The 13,384-nt window shown below is 37.8% G+C and overlaps 1 protein-coding gene across 4 annotated transcripts; it reads right to left on the bottom strand.

Moving 5' to 3' along the window:
* Positions 1 to 2,015: 2,015 nt before the first annotated feature.
* On the bottom strand, positions 2,016 to 12,546 carry LOC144653959 (uncharacterized). Of its 4 annotated transcripts, none has more exons than XM_078514091.1 (6): positions 12,435 to 12,546; positions 10,994 to 11,443; positions 5,580 to 5,660; positions 4,420 to 4,446; positions 3,777 to 3,815; positions 2,016 to 2,923 (listed from the first exon to the last, which is right to left on the bottom strand). In XM_078514091.1, exons 1-6 carry the CDS (start codon positions 12,499 to 12,501, stop codon positions 2,844 to 2,846), a joined length of 744 nt encoding a protein of 247 aa, XP_078370217.1. In that variant the 5' UTR covers positions 12,502 to 12,546; the 3' UTR covers positions 2,016 to 2,843. The 4 variants fall into 4 exon arrangements, with proteins under 4 accessions (XP_078370217.1, XP_078370218.1, XP_078370219.1 ...); XM_078514092.1 differs by having other exon boundaries at positions 5,580 to 5,648; XM_078514093.1 differs by lacking the exon at positions 4,420 to 4,446.
* Between the last annotated feature and the right edge of the window lie 838 nt (positions 12,547 to 13,384).

Raw genomic sequence — 13,384 nt, 5'->3', positions numbered from 1 at the left:
ATCCGTCATTTAGGTTTTTTAAAAGGCCTGTAATTAAAATATTTCGAACAGACCCACTTTTTGGCTGTATTATTTTAATTTATTAAGCGCTTCATAAAAATGACAAGAACACGTCCTGTTCTAAGGCTATGTCACGTCTTTTAGGTATACAAGAGGGGTACCTTTTTTCAGTAAAAGGTATACGAAAGGGGTACAATTTCTGTCAAAATGGTATATCAAAGGGTAAGAGCTTGGGGCGGAGCCTCCCCGTATAAAACTTTTTTGAGTGCCCCCCCCCCCCCCGGACTGCAAGTTGATGTGTGAAAGGTGTGGCGGTTTTGAATGGAAGATATATGAAAGGGTTACCTTTTCAGTTAAAAAAGGCATCTAAAAGTAAGGGGTTTGAAGAGCCTTCCAGTCGGCACTTTCACACTACGAGCCGTCCCATATTTTTTTAGTCTATGGGCACAAGATGGCTGTTCAGTGATCGATCGTCCAGGCTATGGGTAATTATGGAGATAATTTGTGGGTGTTTAAGCTCGGATTCCGTTCTTAATGTACAACATCTTATTAATGAGATAATTAAATTCTTGTTGGCACTTTCGTAGGACGTGGAATTGGCTATCATTCAGGAGGCTTTTGTCCCCATGGGCTTCCAGGAAGGAAGGAGTTCTTATGATTGACAACATGCTGATGAAGGTGTCGAGCTGTAAAGCCCACATAATTTGCATAACACAAATCACATGAAAAAAGATAAACCATGCATTTTTGATATGCCAGTTTTCAAGTTTTAACTTCACAGGGTGGGTTGAAAGAAAGAGGAGGTATAGAGAGTGGGTTTGTTTTTGTTGGTTTGTTTGCTTTTAAGGAAGGTTATGGGGAGGGACGGGGGGCGATTACTCTAATGGAGGCGATTTTTTCGGAGTTTGTTACCAAAGGGGGACGATTAATCAAGGGAAGGCTTTAATTCGAGAAAAATGGTATGTGCCAGTGGATTTCAGAAACAGACAGACAGAATAGGAGCTGAAAGTACGTTTGCCGAAAATTGAACTCGGGATGTTCTCCTGCATTTCCTTTTGCCGAATTCACTTTTAACCCTTTCACTGCTAAGCGCGCATTTACCCTTAGGCGCTATTTGAAGGCGCATTCATTGAACCACTTGTGACTTCATCAATTTGCACGTCAGTGGATTTTTTTAGATAAGCAGCTAATAAACCTAGGATTGACCTTTCTATAGGACTGTTCATTTTGTATACCGTTTGCATTCTGACAGAGCTTTTCTGAAAAAACACGATCCGTTTTTGGTGCAAAATCGGTGCTTAAACAGGCCAACACACCTGTAATTGATCAAGATCCCCTTAGCCTGCGATTCGGGGGCAACGTGAATTGGCTCGAAAAGTTCAATATTCACGTTGTTCCTGTAGAAAGGAACGAGAATAAGAAAGCCGAGAAAAACGAAAGGAAAAGGAGCAAGAAAAAAATCGGAACGGTTCCGCAAAAAAAAAGGCTTATAGGCATGCGCTAAAGTAAAAAAATTGTACATTTTAACATGACATCTCTTTCAAAATGTTTCTGTAGTGTTGCTAGCAGTTTGGGGAAATTCAGGTTCATAGCACCAGAAAAATAGTTTGACGGTAAAAAAACGCGTTTTTTGAAATTTAGAGTTAAAGGGTTTTTAAAAAGATTTGTTTCAATAGCGACACAATACAGAGAAATGTTTAATGTTTATTCAACGATTTAACATTAATGATTTATTAAAATTCTCATTTAGAAAATTTGACAATATAAACTTTTTTACTAAGCGAAACATATTCTTGAGTATTCTTTGCCCCGTAATAAATACAGAAAATATTTCATCCAGAACTATTAACGGTGGCAAACATTTTTTTGAGGAAGGCCGCGCTGCGACAACAGTTTTCCAAAATTACATAGGAATGCACAGCAAGCTTACAAATTTAAATAGCTTAAATAGCTCTATTTTTTTTCTTACACGTATAACCAACAATCCGATGTGGTTTGTCAAAAATAAGAATAAACTTTTAATAAAAATATACAAGTCGTATGTACTTGTTACATGTAATGCCAGTCATCAACAGCCCGCACTGCTCAGCTTCATTAACGAAAGCGGAAAAAAGGATACAGCTAAAGTACAAAATGAATGGCATGGATGCGGACTCTTGGTTACTTAAGTACATGTAAGAAAAAGTCCAATATGAAATAATGTTACAATGCAAAACTTAAACTACTACAGCATTTCAAACTGAAACTATACAATTTTAAATAGTATATAATACTCAGTTTAGAGTGCAATGGTTTTTACACAGCCGGTGAAACAATTTCTAACAATTAGTGTCTAATAATCTAATTGTTTAGTATCTATTTCACGCGGTATAGTGAAATCACTCTAAAATGCCGGTTTAGAGCGGTTTTATTTGAGCCGGTGTCGAAAGCAATTCTTGTTTGCTTTGGTTTTGTATTTCTGCACTTAGTGATTGGCTCAAAACTCGCCCCACTTTCTTTACGCTGGCTACATGTATTTGCTTTAAGTTTTGATTGGATCACTGGTTTTTGTGTCCTTTGTGATTGGCCAGAGTGATTACCTTGGTTTTGGTTTAACCACAGTCAATTGAAAACTGCTCTACAAATCACCAATAGAGCAGTTTTTAACTGAGTGTCGTAAAACCAAAACCGAAGTAATTACTCTGACCAATCATAAAAGACACAGACCAACCAGTTAGCCAATCATAACTCGAAGCAAATACATGTTGCAGGCACAATGTGGGAAAACGTGCACGAGCGCGTCACGGTTGGTTTTGGTTTTACTTCTGATTGGCTGAGAAAGTGACGCGAGATTTTCAAACCAATCACGAAGCGTAGTAATGCAAAACCAAAGCAATAGCTGTGGAGATGACTAAATATGAACTAAGTGTTTCTTTCTTCGCATCTGTAAAAAAATAAAAATACAGAGAAAGACTGAATTGCACTTCATGATGTGCTTATATTATGTACTTAAACTGAAGCTTACAATAAATGCAGTACCAGGCACCACAATGAAGCAAGGCCAAGGCCTCAGAAAGGTTGAGCCGCTTGCCTTCCCCACCCCACCCCCAATCCTGTAGATAGCACTCTAGCTACCCTTTAAACAACTGGGCCCAGGCCATGATAACTGTTTTTCAAATAAAGTGACTAACATGATCCACGAATGCCACTAAATAATTATCCGTTAAATGAGGATCGTGTTTTAATTGTAGTGAATTGACCCGAGTGAATAGTCGATTCCCTCTATAGTGCAGACCTGCAGAAAATCACGGTAGTTGTATTCATTGTTGCTAAGTACCATGATTCCCTGCAGGTGCGCGCTATAGAGGGAATCCGGCATTGAAGACATTAGCTGAAATTACTTTACTACGTACCCCTTCCCCAGACTAATTACTTTGTAAAACGAGCCACAATTTATTGTTTGTTTTCCCCCACCCCCTCCTCGCCCCATCTTTGGCATTCTATTACAGCTAGCCTGAGGATGTACCTAAAAAATACTTAAAAGTGTACATTGTAAAACAGCATTTATAAGAAAACAGAATCACATCCAAAGGATGTCAAAATTTGTTGCCATGGCATTGTTACAAGAGATTAGAGTTATGTCATAGGTCCTTAATTTTTTCATGCTTTCCCTAGGATATTATACATGCACGTTGTTTCTTACAAGCAAATAAAAACCATATACATGTATGCTTTAAGGAACCAGGGCAGGGTAAAATTTATTTCGTACTGAATGTTCAACAAAAACATTGTTGTACCTGAAACATTTTCCACTTTCTTTGACACTGGATCTACAACTGAAATTACATTATTACATTAGACATCAGTTATTTCTCAGACCATTACCATTGTTATTGTTTATTATCATCATCATAATCATAAATCAAATACAAATGTAAATGGCCTAATTAATTGTAAGTAAATATTTTTAACTTTAAATACTTAATTTACACGACCCCACAAGCTGTAAGCTTTTATCCATATCGTGTTTTTAAATAAAGGCAACTACTACTACCTAAAGTTTTATAACTGTGCCTTTCAGTAACAAACAGAATTGGGACTTTCAATTTGGTTCTGACAGAGATTTTTAATTTACTTGAGTGAATAGATCTACATGGGATCTTTATGTGAGTCACAGGTAGCTAGGTCTGACCCACGACTGTCACGACTGACCACTTGTCCCAGGTACCCACTTTGCACAATTTTGACCCAAGGAAGTGGATGACTAAAACACATATTGAAGAGAAGACACTTAATTTTTTCATGCTTTCCCTAGGATATTATACATGCATGTTGTTTCTTACAAGCAAATAAAAACCATATACATCATGTATGCTTTAAGGAACCGGGGCATGGTAAAATTTATTTCGTACTGAATGTTCAACAAAAACATTGTTGTACCTGAAACATAACTTTGTGACACTGGATCTACAATTCAAATTACATTATTACATTAGACATCAGTTATTTCTCAGACCATTACCATTGTTATTGTTTATTATCATCACCATCATCATTCTTAACATGGTCACCAACTAGTTGTCAAGTGGTCATAGACCTTCATCAGCAAGTTGTCAAGAGAAGCAACTGAACATATCAAGAGGCTTCTCAAAACCACCTGCACATTGTAGTAATGTCTACTCTTTTCATGATATTAATTTGCCCACGGTTGTGGGTTATACAATAGGGAGGGGGGGGGTGGCAGGTAAAAAACACACACCAAATAATATACATAGGGGCTTCCAAAATTAATTGCACCGAAATGAAATGAAATGACCCTCCCTAATTGGTGTAATAAGTATACATATATGCATCAGTAACTACACACAAAAGTGGATATATACTGTACATCATGAATTTGTTATTTTAACAACAAAACCTTAATTTTTAAAGTGGATTAAATCAATCATTACTTAAGTCACACATACACTGTAGGCTAGGGGGTCAATTTTATGCTTTCAAAAATATGCAGATCCAAAACAATTAGAATAAAGAAGAAGTCTAAAATTTTTGATGTTTTGCATGTTATCAGAAAATCATTCATGGTGTCATGTTCTTTATTCATTTTTGCATCTTGGCAAGTATGGGTTTTGTCTCATTATTAAAACTTGAATATTTTTTTAGAGAGATTTAGAAATATTGATTTGTCCATAAAATTTTTATTAAATTTAATCTGACTGATTCTCGGATGTGAAGTCAACCATTAGTCAGGAATTAGTTAGCAAGTATGAAGAAGTGCTCAAAAGGAAAATTTTTTGCACATATGGCACATACAGAAAGTGTCAGTAGCCTGCAGTATGTGTAATAGCGCGCGCTCTTTTAGCACCTTAGCAACACAGAGAAATCTGTCTGTGGGCCCTTAAGAGCCCATGAATAGCCATCCCAGGTTGGCAATTTGACCAGGTGTCTCAGGGTTCATGAAAACATTTTTTTTTTCTACTTTCAGTGGCTTGTCCAACCCAGGCTAGTACCCAACCCAACGCTGTCACTGGCTTGGGTTAGACTCAGGAAACAGGCAGCACTAGAACTTCAAACCATTAGAAAAAAATTTGTTACTCTACCTGCCGTTGATGGATAATCAGTTACATGTTGCTCTTCACTCTCCCTAGCTGATTTTGTACTTATACTTTCTGTTTGATTTTCTGCAAGAAAAAGTACAATGGAATTGATAAATAAAAATATTAAATTAATTAACATAGAGAACAAAACTGCAATCGTCACGGCCTACAATGTATTAAAGGATCCTAGTCAGCCACGCCTCTATTATTGTTTACATTTGGGCAACTGCGGGGAGCCTCGTTTCATATTACATGTGACACGGGTAAAAGGTCAACAGACTGCGACGAAATTTGACAACACGCGAAAGTTTTTATTGGAATCAACTTAAAAAGATCCCTCAGAATGTAAGGAATGAACATTGAAGATGGTGACAGCCTAATAGATATCCAAGAATCTAGTTCTCTGGGGCCATCTTGAAGCACAGATATTTATGGTTTGTCCATTGACAGACGCGCAGGGCAAAATGAGAGCAGAGAAGCGATCGCTTCAATATTTGCCTCTTCGGCGGACTCCGATCGAGTGCTAAGCAATGCAATAATTACTTGGGCGTATCCCAAAGCTGGGAGCCCAAGGTTAAAATTGTCCTTCGTTTTTTGCGTTCAGTCACAAATCGCCGTCGGGGCACTAAGGCGCATGTGTCAAGTCCCAGTCTGCACAAGATGCTGTCGTCGTTGAAAGTTATCGCGGATTCCTTGATTTCTAGAGTGCTGAAATCACAAACAAATGAACCCGTCGTTCGCAGTAGACCCACTCTAGAAGATGTTGAGCATTCTCAGAACAGGTCGGTCCTCAAGCCTTACGGGAAAACAATTTATGAGTGAACCTATAGATCGAGAATCCTGTTATACCAGATGAACTATCAAATCTTAATCGTCAGAAGTGTCATCGTATTTTGGATTTTTAGATCGTGAACCAAGTAGAATCTCCGGGGTATAATACCGGTACGAACTCTAAAACGTCTGAGCAACAAGAGAAGAAAGGTTAGAAAGTTGTATCAAAAGTGACTTAAATCGCATACAATAAGTCTTGCAACTGAATAATTAAACCAGGGATAATCAAAACAATGAAACATCCTATTAAGATTTCGCTTCCAGCAGAAACCTCACAGACAATAACAGTGATACTCTATTTTGTTGATTTTAAACTGAAAAATACATTTTAGAAGTACTTTGGATGCATGTAAAATATACCTGCCAACTTTTTCTAAGTCAAAGGCGTGAGATAACCTTCTCCACATTTTCCGACTATTTCCGAACGTTTCCGAAGATGTTCCGACTATTTCCGGAGATTTCCGAAGAGTTCCGAAGATGTTCCGACAATTTCCGGATATTTCCGAAGAAGTTTTGACGATCTTCCAACGTTGCTGAAGTCTGTGAAATTGCAAAAATTGACTCAAACACGAATAACAATGCTCATTTTCTGAGTTATGTTTCAGCAAAATTGAATTGAATGCACATTTAATGGGTTTTAAGAGTAAGAAATCTAAATTTGTCAGTCAAGCGTGAGAAACTGGGCTGTATGCGTGAGATCGATATTTTGGATCTGCAGGCGTGAGACTCACGCATAATGCGTGAGAGTTGGCAGGTCTAGTAAAACAACCTGTATTTATCATGGGGTCGCTATTAACCAGACGAGAACTAATATATGCAAATCGGCAAAGCGTGTTCAATTGAAGCAATACAATAACATCGTAGTAAATTTTATAGAAACTTGAATACATGCATTTTTACTGAAGAGATTGCGAATGCCTACTCCAAAGTAAATTTTTCATTCATAATTTTTGTATCAAGAATGAACTTGTTTTCAAACTGTATAGTTATTTAATAGATATGTTTCGACTCGCGACTGGGGTGATCTGTTTCATTTTGATCTGCAGTACTTGAACTATCTTTTAAGAAATCCTGTTGACCAGATAGATAGACCTGAATGCAATCAAATATGGTTGAAAGTTCGGATTTTACTGTTCAAACATTTCTTAGTAGCTAAATTTATTACTTAAACAGTGAGTGTAAAACGCAGACTACAATATTTAGACTGTAGGAATAATATATACAATGCTTAGAATATACTTGCTTGTACTATGCTAGAGCTGTGAAACAATCGTACAAAAGACCACGAAAATTTCATCATGTCGTCTTTCTGGCGTTTACAGCTGGATACGCCAGGAAAGAAGCCCAAGTTCACGCAGATATGCGTCTTGTTAAATTGTCTTAGATTACTATTCAAAATTTTTCTTTATGTTATAGAGTATCCGAGTTCCTTTTTCCTTTGTAAGATTTGTTCCTGCGAGAATACGTGGAGTCGAAAGAGAACGGCTAAATCTGCTGCTTGTCCTTCTTGAAATACCGCGCTTGAGTGCTCAAGCATATGCAAATTAATGTGGAATTATAAATCGGCTAGCAAGAATAAATCAAGTGTTGTATTTCTGGAAACTGGCTATAACTACAGGTAAGCCCTTTGATGGCAAGACTGTCTTGCTTTGATTGCAGAGATCGAATGTTGATAGCCACAGAAGGATCGATTCTCTTTGTTTGTCCGATGGTTTCGGCCTACCACGCTTTGGAACGCGAGATGCCATTAGACATCCCACTTACAAATGAATATTTTAACGACAAATTTAAAGAAACCAATAAAATAAATGCTCGAAATGAAGCACAGATAACTACTTAAGACTTTGATGGTAGTTTAAGATGCAAATACACTACGTACGCAAGGATGTGCTTGGATTGTCGGCCACAATTGAAATCACTCGAAATTAGATGGCATTTAAAATGGCGGATGGTTCTTGATACACGCAAAGCATCAGGGTTGACTAGGATCCTTTAAATCCATGTAATTGAAGAAATGAAATATATCCTTGTTTGTAAAACACGTAGAGCTGTGCCTGAATATATATATAGGCAGTACAATTTTTATAACTGCACAATTTACATGTCACATTTAAGGGAGGTCCTTCTTAACTACAGATCTAGAACAGTTGCTAAGAATTAATTTGCTTAGGATGGTTTTTGGCAGCAAGCCATTGGAGCATTTGGTAATGCTTAGCATTGAATTTTTGGTGGGGAGAACAATAGTGTTAAAAAGAAATCGATATTACACACGTAACTAGTGCCTGAGTCCAAAACCACACATTAGAATTTAACATCTCTAAACTTGGGGGAAAAGGTAGAGTTCCGATTTTTCACATAACATAGCCTTCTTTATAATCCTACATATGGAATTTATTTCCATTTACATAAAAGAATGGAATGTCTGAAAATAGATGTGTTTATAATAGCATAATAATGTGAAATTATGAAGCATTAAGCTCATGGAAGTTCTTTATTAATTGGTTCTGATTTTAATTTTCAGATCTATATGCCCTTTCAGTTTTAGGGTTGTTTCTATTCCAGTCAAGTGACTTGTCAAATATGGCCATGATTTAAAACTCTTGAAGAACTCTTCAACAGAACAAAGTTGTACAAAAATGTTATCATTAGTAGGTAATTTGGTTTCCAAATGATAACCAGAAATAAGAGGGACCCCTTTAAGCTAGGAAATTACTTTTTGTATTTCCTGAGGGTAACACATATGGTTAAGGTAATTAAAGTCTGTGTTCGAGCCAGGTGGCATATACCCTAACTGCCAGAGCTTATACCGGTTTCTGTAGCATTAAGCAACTGGAAGTATTTCTACTTCCCCTGGATGGGATGCTAGTCCATCGCAGGGTTACCCCGAGCAGTAAATTTGCCGGTACCAATTTATACAGCAGGATGGAGAGAGGCACGGTGAGATTAAAATGTCTTGCCCAAGAACACAAAGCAATGCTGGCCAGGGCTCGCAATGCTGACCGGGGCTGTTCAACTCGGAGTCGAGCGCGCTAACCATTACGCCACTGCGCCTCTTGAGGGTGAGACACATACATGTATAATAGTGATCAAACTAATGAACTAATGACCATCCAGAAAGTATTTCATATAATAAAAGCATTATAAAATTTTCCTTCAAAGCATATTAAGAAAACTTTGCGAAAAAAAAAAATGAATTCAACGATCGATGATACATTATTATCAAGTCAACAATGACACGAGCATGGGACAAAGAAAAAATCTGAGTCCCCGACAAAAATGGAACCAATGGCCTCCCAGATACCGGTTGGGTGCTTTAATGCCAACTGAGCTACGAGAGACTCATGGTGAGCTGGGCCATTTACTAGGTTTATATGTGCCACGCATCCTGCTAGGATCAGCAATGTCAAAATCATCAAGTGTGGAGTAAATTTTTAGCTCGGTGATAAATAATGATGACATGGGATAAGACAGAGAAAAATTCTGAGTCCCCAACGGGAATTATCACTGAGCTTAAAAATTACCATCTTTATTATATATTTACATTATTATAACTAGAATTTACAATATCCTAAATTAGTATATACCAATAGTGCTTTTCACGTGCGCTGATTGGTTAACTCAGAGGTGATTAGCAAAGAACTATTCACCTCTGAGCAGCTAAAGAGAAACAAACTGCCTTCGCACATCATTTTGTTTACCGAAAGTGATGTTTTAGTGTGCTAGTTATTCAACTTGTGTGGTATACAGTAAACTCTCTCAACAGACACCTTCAGGACCGGCTACAGCTGTCCATCTTTGAGAAGTGTCTGCCTTGTAGAGAGTCGAGGTAACATGACACCAGTATTTCTTTGCACAATACAACAAACCTTAACAAAACTAAAATAATAGAAGGACCATACAGGCCGTTTCCGAGTTACCCTTTGCCTCCATTTCAAAACGAGTTTACATGCCAAACCATTCAAATGCAAATGAGTTCAACCTTCATGTCCATTTTCATGCAAATCAAACTTATTTTCATCTGAATGGTTTTGCACGTAGACTCGTTTTGAAACAGAGGCAAAGGGTAACTCGGAAATGGCCTATTTGCTTGTTAAAGCAAAAATTGAGAGCTTCTACAAGCTGTAATACTGTAAGTAGAAAACGACCTCTTTAGTGTCCGAACACGTAAGCAGAGAAGTAATCTGTTAAAGCGTAATTGTTTTGGGTTAAAAGCTTGATATCAGACTAACGTTGCTTTAGGTCGATACAAAGTTCTCTGAAAGTATCCATTAATTATTTCAAAATGTCCGTTGTCCGTCTTAGAGACGTGTCCTTTTTATAGGGAGTTTGGTTGCAGTAAAATGACTGAAAAACGGCAAGGACCATCACCAGGTGTCCGTCTTATAGGGGTGTCCGTCATATAGAGATGTCCGTTAAGAGAGAGATGACTGTATACTAAAAAAATTATTCACCTCTAGTTATTCAACTTGTGTGGAATAATACTAAAAAAATTATCCACCTCAGTGTCAGTGAATGTGGTGGATATTTACCTCACCACTATTCACCTCCACCTCGGTGAATAATTGTTAAACAGATTTAGGACTTACCTCTTGTTTCATTAACAATGGGGCAGGCAGCAGAATATCTAAATGTTGAGCCATGGCTGTCGCTACACAATATTATGAATATACACTCATCAAACGGCAATTGCTTCATTGCTGTTTTATCGCCAATTAGTTCTGAGTGTACATCACGGTGGCCATGGTGGTTGCTTGAGTTGCTCAAAGAACATTCAAAAGAGAAATATTTTAGGTCAAATTTTTTTCTAAACTCCTCATTTACAACACCACTTTGTTCTCCTTGCCCAAATGTAGGGCAGGTTGCTAGGCGAGCACCCATTCTGGTACTCTTGTTGTAGACACGAAGCTCTTCGCTGTCAAGGTACAGGCAGGTTTCTCTGTTTACCGCCATTCTATTCTTTATAATAATGTTGCTTCCATAAAAGAAATATGTGCAATCACTTTGGTTCTGCCTTCCATCTGGATTTGTTACTTGACCTGAAACAAAAGAAGCAGCAAAAATCAAGATGAGACTTGGAACAGTACTGTAAATGATCTAATAAACGCCCGGGGTGTCTATTAAATTTTAGGGGTCCTAGGGGAGGCATTAAATAGATATGAGGCGTTTATTAGAGAAAGAGGCGTTTATTTAACTTTAACTGTAACAACGTCAACAAAACAAATAGGATGCGGAGTTTGCTCGCGGAGTATGATACAAGACACAGTAGATGAGTTGCAGACTAATCTATTCATAGTTCGATAACGATGTTTTCATCATCATCGAGGTCAATCATGTTGGCATTATTGGCCTCTTTGATGTCTGAGTCAAGCAAGAAACTAACTATATTGCATGATTTTTCCCTCTGGAGCATTTCCTTGGTTTTTGAGGTGATTCTTCAAAGAAGGTGTCTATTACTTGCGTTTACACTTTTGTTTACATCTCAGGGGAGGCGTTAATTAGATACGAGGCGTTTATTTGAGAGTGGGCGTTTTTTGGATCATTTACGGCATTTATATAATCAAAGATTATTGTACATTTTGTTTTTATGTACATTGTATGGCTGCATCATGATAATTCTTTGTCCACCAAGTAATGTTGGTCGATGAATCAAATATATACTAAGTAATCGGCTCATACTATCGACCTTTCTTATCTTGAACTCGCAATTACGCTCAAACTTGAATGTTTCATTGTTGATTCAGTCGACATGTTATTTATTATACTGACTGAAATAACCGGTAACAGCTTCAATTGCAAAACATACATTGAAGATAGATAATGAACGGTCTCGCAGCAGTATAATTATAAAAGGTTACGATATATATTCGTGCGATCGGGCTTGTGAGGCATGACAATCGCGATATGAATGCGAACGATTGTCCTGCTAACTTTCTGTAGGCAGAAATCTTTCGATCGTGGAATTTTTGCATGGGCGAAGAGCGTGGCTATTCCAGTAGATACTAGGGATTCACAGAAACACTTTCTCACCTTTACAGTTGGATAGTAACCCAGCTAATCCAGCAGCTGTGAAATAAAACATGATAATTCTAAACATTTTAAGGTTAAATCCTATCACGTCTATCTTCCAGATACTCGGCAAGCAAATAAATTCTCGTGCGCACGTTTTCCCTTTCTCGCTGGCTCAGAAGAAGTTGTTTGCCGCTCAAAGATTTCTACCAATAAGAACCTGCGAACGCACGTGATGAAGCACATGATCACGCGCACGTGACCGTTGCGTGTCAAAAGCATTGGCATAGGCTTGCAATGCGTACATGTGTGGCTTTTAGAATATTTTTTCCCATTACAGTATTTCAAAAAGATGCAAATAAACTAAGTAATCGGTCTAAGAGTGAATGTCCGTAAAAATGGGCAAAAATCCCAAAAATATGCCCACATGGTGGAAAAGTCTTGTAGTGTTTCAAATCGTCTGATATTTGGAGACAGCTCAAACGTACTGCTCCAGAGTTATAGAATCTTGTGAATCTCTTCCACGAACGCCGACGAAATTCGCACGAAATCATGTTTTCTGTACCTTTGAAATAAACATCATACTAGCGGGTGTTTGTAACGCTGAATACAGTCAACTCTATCTAAGACGGACACCTTCGGGACCGGCCGTAGCTGTCCGTCTTAGAGAGGTGTCCGCTCTGTAGAGAGTCGAGGTAATATGACACCAGTAATTCTGAGATAATAAAGCTAAACCGTTGCACAATGCAACAAAACTTTGCCAACTGCAATAAGACTAAAATAATAAAAAGGACCGCTTTTGGTTGTTAAAACGAAAAATTGAGAGCTTCTAAGTAGAAAACGACCTCTTTTAAGTGTCCATACACGTAAGCAGAGAAGTAATCCGATAAAGCGTCATTGTTTGTGGTTAGTTAGCTTGGCATACACGTATCCTTAGGGCACTGACCAACTTTTCTTTGAGTCAATACGAA

Source organism: Oculina patagonica, chromosome 5 (assembly GCF_052425735.1).
Source record: "Oculina patagonica isolate OP01 chromosome 5, crgOcupat, whole genome shotgun sequence".
In the NCBI taxonomy this organism is placed as follows: domain Eukaryota; kingdom Metazoa; phylum Cnidaria; class Anthozoa; order Scleractinia; family Oculinidae; genus Oculina; species Oculina patagonica.
This window is presented reverse-complemented; position numbering and strand designations above follow the sequence as displayed.

Bases quoted from the DNA above. Each gene is read 5' to 3' on its own strand.
- LOC144653959 (XM_078514091.1), bottom strand. From the start codon at position 12,501: ATGTTTAGAATTATCATGTTTTATTTCACAGCTGCTGGATTAGCTGGG. The intron at 11,444-12,434 runs GTGAGAAAGTGT...CTTTTGTTTCAG, and splicing joins GTTACTATCCAACTGTAAAG to GTCAAGTAACAAATCCAGAT. The intron at 3,816-4,419 runs GTACAACAATGT...ATGTAATTTCAG, and splicing joins GTCACAAAGTTATGTTTCAG to TTGTAGATCCAGTGTCAAAG.